Below are 16,469 nucleotides of genomic sequence, written 5' to 3' on the forward strand. Positions count from 1 at the left end.
CTTTATAGACATCTTCTTTATAGCAGAGATCAATAACAAGTTCTAAAAGTTACACTCAAGGTAGCCTCCTGAATTTTAGGTGGTTTTCTTGGTACCAAAAAGTTTCAGTGACTGTGGCAAATCAGTTTTGTGCGCCATCAAGACACTGATTCACATCCTACAGTAGTATGACCTTTCATGTCTACTACCTGTCTTGTTTCTTTCTGGGCCTGTCAAAATTTACATGGTGCATCACATGTCCAAATAAATTTGTATTTTAACAAACTATCAAAGCCATTCAGTATCAAAATTAACACTTGCCACACCAAATGGAAAATCATGCTTCTAATTATGCTCACTCATTTTGTCTCCAAAGACACTGCACCAAACTCCTTGCTGCCTGGGTTAGATTTGGAACACAAGACTGAATTTGTAAAGTCAAATGTAATGGTTTTCATGATGTTAATGCCAAGACTGGGTCACTGACTGGACAAAGCAGGCAGCTAAAAGCCCTTGATTCATTGTGTATCCCTTTGTTTGTGGTAATTTGCCTGGGTAGAGACCTTTGAATCCACCCACTCCACTGAGTTCGAGTTGACTGATGAAAACAGAGTATAATGACTTTACAGTTCTGCAAGCTCCACATAAGCACAGAACTGAAATGTAGGCCCCCCCCTTAGTGGGTCATTGTGATACAGCTTCAAGAAAATGTAAATGCTTTGACTGTGGAATGAGAGTCAATTAATACGTTTGTGCTCAAAGAGTGTCCCAGTTTAGTGGTTAAAGTTAAGGACAAGCTGAGCCTTGACGCAGGCTGTTCAGTTGGCTTCAACATCTGCACAGTAGCTGCAGGATGATACCTCCAGGTGGTGCAGTAGAGATCGATAAGAAGTCAGATAAATGAGAACCTTCTTGACAAAACAAGAGCCTCAACTTCCTTACAATCACAGGCCCTGGTAAAAACAGAAATGATCGCAAACACACCTCAAAGTGCTATAAAATGCTTTATTACAAAATTGTGAACAATGCCTCAGCAAAATGTTGTTCAGGCCCATTTAAACCCGACCGAGTTGCATAATTTTGATAGCTTTTAAAAACAAACGTTCTCAGGGTTTGCATAGAGCATCATTTGACATGAAATAAACGTCATGAAGCGGGTGTAACCTTACGGAAGAATCATGTACAACAAGTGTTCTGAACAAATAAACACCAAATCATACAAAAGATCTGCAAAGCAAAACTGTATCTGTTGCAAATGAAGTTTCTCTTGCAAGGCACATCCGCTGGTATTAGATACTTAAAAAGAGACACATTCACACCGACGGTCTTCAGACATTTCAAAAAATATCAAATACAGTCGCCACACGCGGTGGCCAGTTATGCTTAGTGTATCAAGACATGTTGAGACGTAAAATGAAGATTTCACCAGCTGCAGATGACACTGTGCTTCATCTCTAAACTCTGGTCATTCCCTTGACTACCTAGGAGAAGTGTGCAATTCATATATCACAAAAAAAAATGATTGTGCACAACAAGACAACATGAGACGTACAACTGTGTGCAGTGTTTAGAAGAAGGAAAGAAAAAACAGCAGGCAAGATGAGCCTTTCTGAAGCTTTGTTAGCTTGCTGTGAAAATCTGAGTAATAATTTTTGGCCTCATACTGTAGCATAAGCCTGTTTCTTACATGTAATCTCAATGCAACATGTGAAACATTAAACATATCTAGAAAGAGTTTAACACAAGCACTTCGCAGTAATCCAAGTTATTTTTTTAAGTAACAAAATCTGTATTTGCTGACCAAAGAAAAATTTTCAAAGATCATGGCAGAATGTCTTTGGCAGAACTCTTAAGAAAATAAAGAACGCTACGATTGCATTACACGATGTACAATAATAAACAGTGTTTCTCTTGTCTTTCACTTGTGATCATATAGAATAGTGTAAACAGGCATAATACCACTGAATATATCTTGCGTGTGCTGCTGAGCGTCGGCCTATACTGTACTTGTAACAACTCCTCAGATTTCATGTGCTTATTCTAGCAAAGGCGAATGAATGATAATAAAATTATCAGTACAAAGATACAAAAATGTCTCCAGAAAATCTAGTTATTCAAATTTAACTTAATGTGTCTAGAGGAGGCCAAAAACCAACCTTGCATTACATGTAATCCAACCTCTAATCAAAACATACGGTATATATTCCTGGGATTTGTCAAAATAAGCTTTAAAATAAATTTTTTACACACTTTTAGAAAAAAAAAAAAAGACGTCCCCAGTAAGAATCTAACCCATAACTCGCACTGATAGTCCCACTGTTTACATTCTACCAGAACAGCAACTGTTACAGACAGGATATGGGACTAATAGAGAAGCTTCACCCATATTAGTGTGTTGGGCACTGATATCATAGCTCTGATAAACAATATATCTGTCCTTTCAATGTCCTCCTGGACAGCTGGATGGAACCAGCATCGAGCAGAGGAACAGTGGCCCTCCTCTTACTGGTACCAGGGAGTCTTCCTGACCCAGTGGAGGGTGAAACCTGCATCTGTCCGGATCTTAATGGAAGCTGCCTCGGCCTCTCTGACCGTCTCCTTCACAGACTGCATCAGGTTCTGAGCATTGTGGACCAACATCTCAGTAGCCTGAAGAAGAAATGAAGAGATACAGTGATGAAGGAAACTATAATAATCTCTTCTCAAAGGCTTTTTGGAAATGATAAAGACTCTGCTCACCTGCTCTGACTCCTCTTCACTGATGTTGGTACGACCCAACATGGTGGCCTTGACTGTGGACAGGATTTTGAGCTGAGTGCTGATGGTGGGAATACGCTCGCACACCTGAAACAAGATCAGAAAGTCAGGCGAGGTCAGACAAACCAAACCCAAAGCCACACCCAAAACTCTCTGATAAGGACGACTGCACTGACCTGGAGCAGGTTGGTCCGGATACGCTTGTCAGTGCACTGCTTGGCCACCTCCTTGGCCAGCCGTGTGACCTCATCAGAAGCCTTAGCGATGTCCTTGGCGCACTGGATGAGAGCACGCTTGTTTCCGCTGCCTCCACGCACCAGACGGGACATCTCGGCCATGAGCAAAGCCATTCGCTTGGCTGCACCAATGATGTCGTTTCCCTACGAGGTACGACAGGTACACAGGCCCATTCAGTAATCCATCCATGAGTAGCGGTGGTTGCTATTAATGTTAGCCGTGCTATTGATTACTTCCGCTTTCCAAAACTGGAATTGGCTAAGCCTGAACTAGCATACTGCAACATAAATCAATTTAAAGTTTCATACTGCATACCACTGACAAATGCGGTTTGCAGTATGTCGCAAACACTCCAACTGCAGACTACATTCACCAGTAATATATCGTAGGCAGTTATGAATACAGCCATCTGAAAGCCGAGGATTTTAACATGAAAAGTCTGTAACTATGTTTAACAGTGTTGACTTACTTTGCTGGACCATTTGCGGGCTTCATCGTGGAGCTGCCTGGCAGCCACCATCATGGGCTCGTTCACCATCTCACCAGTCTGCTCAGGGAACTCCTCATCTTTCTCCTCTGGGGGAGGAGGCCTGGGGGGAGGTACCTCGCCCTCAGGAAGAGGAGGTTTGGGTGGTGCTGCCTCATCGTTAAGCTACGAGGACAAGTTCAAGTAATTATGGTTTGGCTGTGTAAATACACAAGTCATTCTGGACACTAAACCAAAGCAGCCTCAGATGATTTGCCAAATTAAAAGTTGTGCTTATCCGAGGACTTACATTAAGCTGATCCAGTTCAGGAGGAGGTGGCGGGAAGTCTGGCTCTTGGGGCTGGAATGCCTCTCTGACTTTTGCCACAGCACCAAGAATCTTATAACCTGAGTCCAAAAAGCCCTTCTGAAGACCTGGGAACCACAAGACAAATATCTTTATCACAGGTGCACATAAAACATAATCCTAAATCCCATTAGCAACATCACTTACTTGGATCCTGGATATTTCCAGCCACTGCTTTAGCATCCATCACCATAGGAGAAATTGTCTGGCTCAGTTCATCGGATGCAGCCTTCACTACCTCCCTGAATTTAGGATCCTCAGAGTTCTCCACCTCTCGCTTCGCCACCAGGAGGATACGGTTGGCTCTGCGGGCGATGCTGGTGGCACCGGCTACCAGCATCTGAGGCTGGTGGTTGGACATGGCCAGACGACACTTTTCCAGGTCCTTCTTGATGGCCTCCTCTGAGGCATCCAGCAAGGATTTGGTATCGATGGCTTCGTCCACCAAACCTAAAGATTTATAAGATGTTAATAAAGGGAATTACACTCGGGGGTATGGAATAGGGATCACCTGTAATCAGGGAATCTACAGCATCTTTATGGCACCTCACCTGTCATCTTCTCCACATTGTCAATCCACTGATTCTTCATGGTTTCAAAATGTTCATACGCAGCCTGGTTGCCAGGGTTTCTCAACAGAATACGAGCAGCAGATACCACCTAAAAAACAGTTCAAGTCATTAATTGTCAGTCCAATGACTACAACTAAAGACTTGGCTCAAGAAGCAGAAAACACTCAAGCTCTGTGACTGTTGATGCAGAGTGGAGGGCAGACACAAACAGAAACAGATATAAACACTAAACCGTTACATACTTGCGGTGTTAAGTCTCTTGTTGACTTGACGGCAGCCTGGATTCCCTCCACTGTGCTCTTGTTGGCAGTGCCGACAGCAGCAGCCTTCTCTGCTGTGGTGCCAAGCTTATTGGCGTGGTTCTCAAAGTTGGCAGCCCTTTCATCAAAGACCTACACATGATCAAATAAAACAATTATCCAAAAGGGCTCGTTATAAATAATACAACGCACTGCCAATAAATATAACCGAACGAGGCTGATCGCAGTGAGATCACAGCGAGGAGCAGAGTGACTGTAGAGCTGACCTCATCTCTGTTGGGGGCGTCCAGCGGGGCGGTGGCAGCCACTGCCAGTAACTTGATGGGGGTGGTGGTGTCGCTGAAGATGTCTGACACCTCCTGAGTCATCGCCTCTTGCATCTTCCCTTTCAGGTCCTGGGAGGAGAACAAACAGATGTTACGACCAGTCAGCACACTCACAGCGGCTGACTAAGATTACAGATACACACGTGTTACATCAATTTTGTCCAGATAAATCTTGCTGATCTCGCAGATTAAAAAATACTAACTCTCCATGAACTTCAACATCCTCTGAAGTCAAGTGCTGTACGAATCTGTCCCTATCTGCCCTCTACACAAGGCAGACTTTAAGGGAACTGTGAACAGCTTGTTTCAGAATGACATAACTTAAGGAGATTTGGAGAAGTTTTTCAGCATGTAGCACGTAATCTTTCAACTTATCTGAAAGACTGAAAACCCCCAAAATACAGATCTGAGATTTCCATTATTTCTCAGATCTTTAGTAGTTCATTATAACCAGCAGAGGGGGGTGTTTCTCTGTCTCTGTGTATGGATCATGATCTATCAAAGTGAAGCCACAGGTCTGAATGACTGTTGACCGAGAGCCATCTTACTTTCAAAGCCTCCTGGAGCTGCTGGGCGATAGCACGCGCCTGAGGAGAGTCCCCTTCCCCGCGGGCAGCCAGGTCGGCCAGCTGGGCCATGAGCTGCTCCACCTGCTCGCACTTACCCAGAAGCTCCTGCCTGTACGGGCCTGGCAGAGCATTGGCCAGCCTGCGGCCCTCTGCCACCAGCCCGCGGATGGCTGCCTGGCCTAAACACAAGACAAAAAACATACGCATGAAGATTCACAAGAAACAATATTTTGCTATTTAACATTGTGCTGTCACCTCTGGGTGCATTAACACAAAGGACTCGTACACATGCTGCATCTTTTATCGCCTAGAGACTGCAAGGCTGGGCGCTGGTTGCTACTGTTGTACCAACTTTAAAGGGAATAGAGGTGGGTTACTTCTAGATTTTCTTGGAATCAGGACATGAATATATTCTTTATATCACTTCAAAATTGTTTTAATAGGAGTTTTTAATTCTTATCATGCCACATCACATCTTTCTTTTCCCTGCTAACTTATCCATCATCTACGTTATGTCGTCAAACTGTGAAAAATGCCAATTACAATTCCCATGGTTACATTTTCAAGCAGTTGTTTTGTGCGCCCAATAGGAAAATCCTCACATTTGAGAAGCCTCAACCAGAGAATGATTGCCATTTTTGCTTGATAAATGATTTTAATCCAACACTAAACTGAAAGTTGTTAACTGTTTCAGCATTAGTTAACTGTGAAGTGTGTTTTTAAGGCCAGTGTTGACCTTGGCCGCCTCCTGCAAATAGCTGCCCATTAAATGCTAGGTACTGTTGGTATTTTACTGCGTGCTTGTATCAACACTTGCAGGGAAAGAAAGCCATAGCTTCTCCTGTATTATTTCATGTTGTTCCTTTGAGGTAAGCCTTAGATCTATTACACTGTGTGGACCAATCATTCTTACAGCAGCCAGCCTACAGCTCTACTGTAAACATGTAAGACGATGTCCAGGTTCGAGAGGAGACAAGCCAAAACCAAAAGAAAGAAATAACAGAGTTGGTAGAATGTTGTGGAATGTTGAGTACAGTAGAAAGCGACATGTACACAAAGTGTCTGGTCTGGTTTTTTAACCACAGGAGCAGTGGAAGGAATGTGAAGGAGTGTGAGGGAAAGATAGAGAGATGGGGGAGTTGGGGAGGACAGCAGCCAGACTCACCCACGCCACTGTCATCCATGGTGGGATTGTCAATCCAGCGCTGCGCCTGCTCGATCTTTCCCTCCAAGTGAACAGCTGCCTTTGCAGGCCTGCTATTGGCCACAGCTTTGTTGGTCTTGGACTGCAGGTTCTGCAGAGCTGTTGCGATCTGTTTCGCCAAAGCTCTGGCCTCAGGAGTGTCACCTTTACCCCTATAAGGAATTAAAAACAGCGAAAAAGGTCTGAGGTGGTGTTTTAATATAAAGATATGGCTGAAATGAGGCCTGTAAATGGCCAGCTATAGTTAGTGAGCACATAGCTGTCAATCAGTTTGATTACGAGTGCTTTCTTAGCACCAGTTCAGTGGCATGGACCTGCACTTGTATAGCACCTTTTTAGTCTTCTGACCACTCAAAGCACTTTAAAACTACATGTCACATTCACCCATTCACATAAACATTCACACACTGGCAACCAAGGTTACCATACAAGGTGCAACCTGCTACTCAGCTTAAACACACTCAACATCGATGGATAAGCCATCGGGAGCAATTTGGGGTTCAGTATCTTGCCCAAGGAAGACACAACATGTGGCTTGGAGGAGTTGGGGATCACACCACCGATCTTACGATTAGTGTATGACCCACTCAACCTTCTGAGCCACAGCTGTTTCCTTCAAATATGGAGTACTTTCAATAAAAATAAAATGAGTGCTTTTTACACTTCCTGGTGCAGAACAAAATTTATGTATTTGTTTATTTATTATTGACTTTAATGGCATGCCATAAAAGTCAGGCTCAGACTCAAATAAATAAATAGATTTATTGCCTCATTTAGTAAAGCTAAAATTGATTTCATTGGCATATTTCTGTATTTATTTATGTGATATTGACTCAAATGGCACTCCATAAAAGTACAGTTCAGACACACATAAACAAGAGCATAAAATGATGCAATATCTGCAGCAGTCAGGAACTTACTGTCTTCTGAGATCAGACAGTTTGGCAGTCATGCCAGCGATCTCTCCAATAGAGCGCAAGATGTCATCTCTTTCTTTGGGGTCCTCACACATGTCTGCAATCTTTTTGCCCTCAGTGAGCAGAGCCTTGATGTTCTCTTCTCCCTCTGGGCTGCCATTAGGGTCTGCCAGCCAGTTCTGCAGGGGCGGGGAACGCACACTGAAAACACCATCAGAAACTTGTATTTCAAGGTTTGAAGCCAGACAGGGTTAATGACTCACCTGTGCTGCATCGATCCTCTTGGCAATGGCCTGCTTGGAGTTAGTCATGGCCTCCAGCTTGCGAGCAGCATTTTCCACCTTGCCAGTTAGCACGTCGAGCCCCTGGGAAACCTGCTGTGCCTTCTGCATGGCAGCTGGGGACGCCCCCTGACCTCTGGGGTGGACAAAGAAAACACATGGATACCATAAACGGCAGCTCGGCTATGCCTTTAAAGGCCACACATGCACACTCCTCTGTTGGTTTACTCAAATCCTTAATCCTTCTGGTCCCCCCCTGTTTAAGAATAGCATTTCCTAACTTAAAGCCTCCATTACCAGACAAGGCTCAGAGGCGTCTCTCCGTTTTCAGAGCAGTAGCTCAACCAGGGGTTAAAGCAGATTATGGATTAATACCAAACAGCTGCTTTTAATCGAGCGTGACTCAGGGTCCCTGGTGACAATCAGATTTCATATCAGAAGGATATCACTTCCACTCTTACACACAATAATCCCCTCTAATGTGCTTACTGCCTTACACTCCCTACACTTAAGGAGAAAAAATCAAACTACTGTGTAAATGGAGCATTTATCAATAAAAATTCGATTACAGTAACAGAACATGAGAATATCTAATGAAAGGACGACATGCACTGCATGAAATATGAGGGGAATTGTCTTGTGATAAGTGGAACACAGACACACAAAGCAATGTCTTACCTGGCCCTCATCTCTGACACCTGGTCAGTCATCTGGCCCAAGGTCTTGGCTGTGCCCACGATATCTCTGCGCTCCTTCCCAGCACACAGTTCTCCAACTTTCCCAGCTTCATCAAGGATCTGTCGGATGGCCTGCTCACCAGCGTCCCCTAGAAGCACGACACATCAACAGCGTCAATACACACAACAAGATTATCATTTTAGCATCATAAAACACACTTTATTCAAAGTTGACAGAAACAAAGAAAACTCGCAGAAACTTTCTCAGTTTGTCTTTCAACTGTTCCACCAATTACAAACTCTGATTCAGCTGAAATAAACCCTTAATCCACCCAGTTTGATGTGAAAATATGCTGGTTCTGTATGCACTAAAATTACTGTTTATTTCAATGGAGTCTGGTGGGTTTGCGGATTGCGATCTCAGGGTTGTTTCAAGTTCAACAACAAGGATGTTACACTTAACCAAGAGGTCTATCTCTGTAGGGATGCTTTCCTATGGTTGTCAGACGCAAAAACAAGTAGTAGTGGTCTCTCTTAATATGGACCAATTTCAAAATTTGTTGTTCCCGTTAGTCACTTAGACACAAAAACATGGGAAAATGGGGTCTGGAGAAATACCAAAAGTACCCTTTAAGGTATAGCACATGAATGTTTGTTACCTGGTTGAGCGTTTGGATCCCTCAGCCAGTTCTTCGCCTGAGCCATCTTTGAGTCGATAAGCCCCAGAGCCCTTTTCATGGCCTCTGTGTCCTTTGGGTTTGAAAGACAGAATGAATGAATAACTTAAAGGGAATCAATGCAACCAAAGAAAACTAAAAAATGAGCCGATCAATGCCCTTAGTCATTCCATGTATACACATTCTCTCTATATATCTCTACGTGATAATAAGACACACTGGAATCTCATTGTAATAATTATATTCCTTTTAAAAAATAAGGTCATGACTCATTAAAACTGGGCTTGGAGTAAATTTTTCCTTATTCAAAGTTTCTTCCTTAGTGAGCTGCACGGTCAAGCAGCGCTCCAGGCCCTCATCATCGTTCTGATCAAACCCAACGGTTTAGTTATTCCAGTACAAGAAACACACAGCAGAGTCCATGTGCAGCATCGCTAACACTTGTCAGGCACAACCACGCAGCACATGCCGTTTCCATCATTCTTCTACACAGTCAATAATGAGCGTGTCATGTTATGAAAGCCAAACGACTCTCCGTTGTATCTCAATCAGAGCGGATGGAAATACAACATTCTGTCCAACTGTGGCCGACTCGACAATGAGTCCACTCATTGCCAGAGTCTGCAAAACAAAGCAGAGTCCTGTAGGACACGGAGCAAAGCAGGAGACCAGAGCGCATGAATGAGTGCTTAAGTGAGCTTATTTTTCATGGTACGAGAACAGAAATACAGAAAACACACATTATTGTCCTTCATATATGCAGCTTGTATCTACATCACCTAGTTCAGCAAGAGTTTCATAGCAAATTAAGCTGAATAAGAACAAACCTACACTGCTTGTTTTCAAAGTATTTGTCACATAATATGTCTGAGCCCTCACAATAATCCCTCTGTCAAAATAAAAGAGAACAAGTATGTTTGTTTAAATAACTGGGAGTGTGGAGTAACACCTGAACAAGGGAAGAGAAAAAACAGGAAGTACAAAGGTGTGAAGTGATGTCACAGTGCTGCATGGGTGTATTAGTTATTATTAGTGTATTATTAGTTGACTGTTCAAACTTGTGCAGCAGCTGTTCTGTCTGTAACTACCTGTGTGTGTGGGTGACAAAGCCAGCCAGTGAAGTAAAGATGAATCGATAAAGAATCTCAAATGCAAACACACATTCATTACAGCCTATATTCAAACACAGAATGGAATTACTCAAAAATTAGACAAGGTGTGGTTCATCACATTAGTAATAGGGATTATGTAGAGTGAGAGGGCACATTCAGTGTTCATGGAAATAAAATTTGTGAGCAAACAAGGCCAAATGTCTTGGATTAAACCTGAGAATTAGTAGGGATGCACTGATTTTGAAATTCTGGGCCGATATCGATACTTTGGATGACAGCTGATACCGATGTTTTTTTGTTGTTTCGTTTCCTTTCATACTAAGAAAAATTAGATTTTCATTATAACAAAATAATTGAACAGCTTAAGTCTTTAAATGAGCACAGATTTAATCATAGAAATGTAAGAAACAACCTTTAATATAGCGTTTTTTCAACATGAAAATATTTTTAATAACTGCTTCAAAAGCCTATAACATTTCCTAATTCCATCTCTATAATCTATTTTACATTTTCCCTTCAAAAAATGTATTTATTTAAGTTAACTCCAAAAGCAATTGTTCACAAGATTAGATTTGAATACATCATGCCTTTGCAAAACACAAATTTTTTACTTAATAGAGCTTGAACGTATCATAATGTAACTAAATGCAACCTCTGTTATCTGTTACTTGCAGCCACTGACTGCTAACAGCTAACGTTACCTTGCTCTCCTCCTGTCGATTTTACCACAGATTCATTGTTCACCATGTAAGATTATCAGGGAAACAATCGGGTGCATCCTCTGACGAGACGATAGTGAGTTTACGTCTTCCTTTAAGATCTCTGTTCGTTCCAAACACGCTTTTTACCGTCCCCATAAAGACATTGGTCTCAAACCCTACTTTTAAGCCCATTTAAAACTGGTGTGACACAACAAAAAACACATCGGCCAATCTTAATTGCTGGTGGCCAACAAGGTGAATATCAGCCAACAAAAGGTGCATCCCTAAAAATTAGCAATTCATACAACAAAATCCATATCAGTTTTTCTATGTGCTCTCCTCCCAAGGATGTTAAATGCAAGTAGGGATCAGGAAAATGCTGAGAGACTTCTCATTAATGACACCCAAATCGATACAGCATGAGTTGGGTCAATCAATAATCAGACAGGTTGAGGACATGCACATGGTGAGGTTTAAAATGACACAGGAGGAGGACACACAGATGTTGATACATGTTGATGTTATGAGGCAAAACAAATCAAAAAAGAGGGGTAAAAAAAAAATCAATCAACATTTCAGCTATTCAACCTGCTTAGCATTTCTTCAATAAACACCATTCCATTAGCAGTCCGATAAATTCAAACTGCTAATTTACTCTATCGATACATAGTCAACAGTTTAACCTCACGGCTGCCTCACTACTGATGAGCACACAATGGCACCACAAAGCACAAGACAGCACACACATCTGTCAGACATGCCGCTTCACAACCAAGGGGCGAGAGAGGTAAGGCTTACCTTCTACAGGGGGTGAAGGGAGAAAGAAACGGTACAAAAGAAAGGAAGAACGACATAAATACAAATGTTGAACTGGACATACCAACTGAGAGCAACAAAAAAAAGTGTCAACAAAGAGAAAAGTGGCACATTAAGGAGCCGTTTGGAGAGTGTCGGACAGGACAGGAGCAGAACGTGCAGAGCAGGAAAACATGAAGAGCCCAAAAGATTAACCAGCTACACAGAGACACGGAAAGATAAAGCATTCCTACGTTCATCACTAACTGTATGTAAGCTTGAAATAAAGCAAAAGCATTTTTCACACCTGTCACCCTTGAAATAAGATCATCCTGATGAAACAAAGTGCATGCCTTGTTAAAAAATAAATAAGAATAACATCACTTCATATTCTCTCCAGTCTGCAGCCTTCTGCCAACGGCATTCTGGGAGTGTGTGAGAGCACAGCGGGTTGCAGATAAAATCCGCTCCTACAAACACTGCTTCCAGCTGTGATCCATGAAGACTGCACAAAAACAAAGCTTAAACACCGAACAGCTCAAGGAGCAAAGCAGTCTCTTGTTCCTCGTGTGTATTTATAATAACTGCGCATGTGACTTTGATGGCCAAAAAGCATGTAATTCATGGCGCGTACCTTGTTGGCCCAGGCGTCCTCGTCCCAGGACGTCAGCTGCAGCACTCTGATAATCTCGTTTATCTCGGCGCTCATCTTCTCAAAAGTGAAGTTGCGGTTCTTCAAGGCTTCCTCCACACCCTGGCTGCCAGACGTCTTGGTCGTCACAAAGATTTTGATACCTGAAATATAAAACAGAACTCACATTAAACAATATTTCAACCCCAAAACACTGACCTAAAATACATCGAGCCAGCTAGTTATAAAAAAACGAATCAGATAAAAATTCCCCGTGTGATTACCTGAGATGAGGATGGGCAGCAGCTCTTTGACTGTGTTCATGGAGTTGACCAGCATCACACGGTGCTCCTGGTGTGTCAGCTCCTGCTGTCGCTCATCTATCATTTTTGCCATCTTCGTCATCCCTGGGCACAGGCAGCAAAGCAGAGGTGGGAAGGAACTAAGTACATTTACTCGAGTAATATATTTAAAGTGTAATTTTAAGGTAGTGGTACACAAATATTTCCATTTAAGACATGCCAGAGGTTATTTATTTTAAAGATTACGATTATAAACAGAGCATGAGAGAGGATCATGAAATAAGAAGACTCCAAAATAGAAAAACTTCCTAAATCTTACAAACTTTGAATACAGGGCTTTAACTTGTACTTGAGTATTTTTGTATTTCTCCTGTTGCTTAAATTTATAATCTGAGTTCTACTTTTATTTCAGTTTTATTCACTGAAATTTTCAGGGCAAACATGAATCTGTAGTTCAGTGTCTAAGTTTCAATGCCCATTTCAATTTCCTATATACCTGTATACATGGAGAGATAGCAGTAGAGATAATAAACAATACAATAATAATATTAATAAAAACAATAATGATAAAACTTCATGAATAAAGATATTAATATGAATTAATAAAAGATAAAAATTTAATAAAATAGAGGGAAGTAATGGTAAAAAATGAATGAAAAATAAATAACTTTAAAAAAGAAACATACTACTACTAATAATAACAGTAATAATCACAATAATTACCACAATAACACTAAACATAAAAATAACAATGCTACTACTACTACTACTACTACTACTACTAATAATAATAATATTAATAATAATAATTAAATATAATATAACAAATTTGAGTATAAATATGATTACCATCTCTCTATTTTATTTCATTTCTATCTTTATTTATTATATATCTCTGTAAAAAAATTTAAAAAATAAAATAAACTTTAAAAAATAAATAAATCCCCCTAGAAGAACATATATAGTTGTTAAACGTGTGCCCGCAGCTGAGCTCTACTTTCTGCACCGCAATAATCACTTGACGCTAACAAAGCAAAAACTAAATGTTAACTCCAGCACATTCACGCCCTGAATCTGTCAACTAAGACAGCAAAACATCTGAGATACTGTGAAGGGAAGACATCAGCAGTGTAATCTTGTCACCACTGTATCAGAGGACTGACCTGGTCCCAGGTTCTTTGTGTATGTAATCAAGTCCTCCATAGACTCCACCACCTCTGCCACTGCCAGGTACTCCAGGATGCCTTTGCACACACGGATTATTTTGCGGACCTATGATCATGACAGGATGAGACAACAACAAAAGCTAATTCAAAAACAAAGTTGAATTCCCAGAGTGGAGTGATTATGCAAAACCAGCCCCACCCCCCCCTCCCATTCACATCCTCTCTAATTACACCGTGATAATGCTGCCTACTGACATTCCAGCCTCTTTGTCCTGCTTCACTCTGGCTTTATGTGGACTGCTGGAGTCACCACTCCACTATACAGAGCCGTCCCTGAGCTGCACTGGAAAACATGATGCCACTGCTGACTGATGACTCCTGCTGAGTCCTGCTGACTGCTGCAGACAGCGCTGGGATGCCTGATGTCTGCTCCCAGAGAGCTGATATGCAACTTTTCTTTATATTTTACTCTCCATCCCTGAGAGGAAAAGATGGATGGCCCTGATAGATGATACTCCTGCCTGGCTCAAGATTTAGAAACTGTTCGTGTAAGAAATATGGAGAGTTTCTCAGACATGTGCGGCATATTTATCTACCTCTCTGTCTTCTTTATAAGCATTATGGTACCCGAGGGGAATGCAGGAATGGATACTGTCCTTATAGCAGAGGAGCGAGAAACAGCAGGCCTCTGCCATGCTCAAGTGTCCATTAAAAAGACACTAAAGCCCTTTCAGCTCAGCTGCTGCTCAATGAAAATCAATGGTACAACCTTTGCCACAGTTACAAGCTATATTAGCTATGTTCTGTCCATTTCTCAACCTCTGCTGCCAGATATAGTATCTTTTACAGCATGACCAATACTGGATTTGGAAGGCTAATATCATTTATATCTGAGGATGATAAAAATGTGATTACAATATATTAGTTATATTTACTTTTTAACAAACAAGTAAGCATAGCAGCGTACAAATTTGGGTCTTAAGGATATCAATATGTCTGGGGCAGGATATTTTACATGGCCGGGCTCTATATTTTACTCTCGCAGCCTTTTTTCACACATATTTGGCTGTGTTGGTGTACATGAATTTGTGGCTTGGCATTTTTTGTTTCTGGTTGCAATGTTGTTATCAGCTTATCACACATTCTGCTTCTCGGTTCCTATTCATAACCAGCCAAGCAGTTACGCAGTTATGTCTTTCTGAAGTATTTTCAGTCATGTGAAAGGTCAGGCAAATCAAAAAACATGTAAACGCACGCCATTTTGCTCTAATGCTTTACTAATGCAGTGGGAGAACTTACGAACACAGAGAGGCAGAGAAATCAGTTCCTTCACCGTCAGATGGCTCAATATACCATAATTATATTCACATAAGTTACTTAAGTTGGGGGCACGACCACATCATGCATGAATGAAGTATAGTAGAATACATTTAACTGCTAAAACAGATGACATCTAGCTAGCTGTGTAGTCTGACTGATATTTCTTTCCTGTAGCAAAGGCCCTGTTTACACCTGGTATTCATGCATCCTTAGCCGTGTGTACTCTGATGTGTAGTGTAGTGGGCCACACTGATGTTCTTGCTTATCCAACTACCTAATTTCTGTGGCTGCCAACGTAGTGCTAAGTGATTGTCTCTGGAGCAGCTCTCCTCTAGGTAAATAGTGAGTTCAATGTGAGCTAAAACAGCAGCGGGAACAGCAGCCGCTGTTTGACGGTCACAACAAACTCACACCGACACCGAAACAGCTTGACTGTATCGTCAAACCAGTTAATATCGGTTAGGTTATGTTAGCCGTGGGATGCTAACAGTTAGCCCTGTCACTGTGTGTGTGAGAGTGGACTCTCGTCATCTGCCCATGTTGCGGAGCTCACACTCCTGTAGCAGTAGTAGTACTCCTGGCATGAAAATTAGATATGTGTTTATTTGCATACAGAGCGGGAAAGTGAGATCCGATCAAGTGGTCAATCGAGACCACTTAATGCCAAGTGTGAACAGACAGAATTAGAGCTGTCCACCTGTGATCGGATCGTCCAAGACGTATGTTAATATAAAGTGTTAACAGGTTCAGAATCTGCATTCTGACCTCCTTGTTCAGCAAACAGACTTCTGCTGGTTAACAGATTTGTTAAATAACATAAAGAATGAATGAATGAATGAAAAGTACCTCAGCCTCATCAAATGTCAGGAGCAGGTCAGAGGTCCCAGAGAGGATGCCCCGGGAGCCATCGATGAGGTAATCCCGAGCAGGAACAGAGTACGGATCGGCTTTCAGCATGGAGGCTGCCTGCACCAGCTTAGTGCACGCATTCTCCACTCTGTGGACAGCAGAAAGACAATTGATTATAAGACCAGTTAAAAAACAAAAATCCTCAAAACGAGTCATGCTGATGGTACAAAGCCCTACAGAAGCCAGATGGACTTTACGCATGGAAACAGCACACTGCCTACAGCAAAAACAGATGGAAGCTTGG

General features: G+C 41.9%; 1 protein-coding gene across 2 annotated transcripts in view; it reads right to left on the bottom strand.

Annotated features, from left to right (window-relative positions):
* Positions 1 to 964: 964 nt before the first annotated feature.
* Positions 965 to 16,469, bottom strand: part of LOC126399702 (vinculin) — a 33,390-nt gene continuing 17,885 nt past the window's right edge. The window contains exons 3-21 of one of the 2 annotated variants that reach the window (XM_050059881.1): positions 16,163 to 16,313; positions 13,994 to 14,102; positions 12,813 to 12,935; positions 12,532 to 12,692; positions 9,272 to 9,362; positions 8,614 to 8,761; positions 7,918 to 8,071; positions 7,658 to 7,833; positions 6,699 to 6,889; positions 5,513 to 5,712; positions 4,905 to 5,033; positions 4,621 to 4,770; positions 4,358 to 4,466; positions 3,954 to 4,256; positions 3,750 to 3,874; positions 3,443 to 3,625; positions 2,913 to 3,116; positions 2,719 to 2,823; positions 965 to 2,628 (exon numbers count right to left, since the gene is read on the bottom strand). In XM_050059881.1, the coding sequence (XP_049915838.1) occupies positions 2,482 to 2,628; positions 2,719 to 2,823; positions 2,913 to 3,116; positions 3,443 to 3,625; positions 3,750 to 3,874; positions 3,954 to 4,256; positions 4,358 to 4,466; positions 4,621 to 4,770; positions 4,905 to 5,033; positions 5,513 to 5,712; positions 6,699 to 6,889; positions 7,658 to 7,833; positions 7,918 to 8,071; positions 8,614 to 8,761; positions 9,272 to 9,362; positions 12,532 to 12,692; positions 12,813 to 12,935; positions 13,994 to 14,102; positions 16,163 to 16,313 (2,959 nt within the window). In that variant the 3' untranslated portion in view covers positions 965 to 2,481. Of the gene's footprint in view, positions 2,629 to 2,718; positions 2,824 to 2,912; positions 3,117 to 3,442; positions 3,626 to 3,749; positions 3,875 to 3,953; positions 4,257 to 4,357; positions 4,467 to 4,620; positions 4,771 to 4,904; positions 5,034 to 5,512; positions 5,713 to 6,698; positions 6,890 to 7,657; positions 7,834 to 7,917; positions 8,072 to 8,613; positions 8,762 to 9,271; positions 9,366 to 12,531; positions 12,693 to 12,812; positions 12,936 to 13,993; positions 14,103 to 16,162; positions 16,314 to 16,469 lie in introns of both variants that reach the window. The other variant, XM_050059880.1, reaches the window with a different exon arrangement.

The sequence above is a fragment of the Epinephelus moara genome, chromosome 13 (genome assembly GCF_006386435.1).
Source record: "Epinephelus moara isolate mb chromosome 13, YSFRI_EMoa_1.0, whole genome shotgun sequence".
NCBI lineage: Eukaryota > Metazoa > Chordata > Actinopteri > Perciformes > Serranidae > Epinephelus > Epinephelus moara.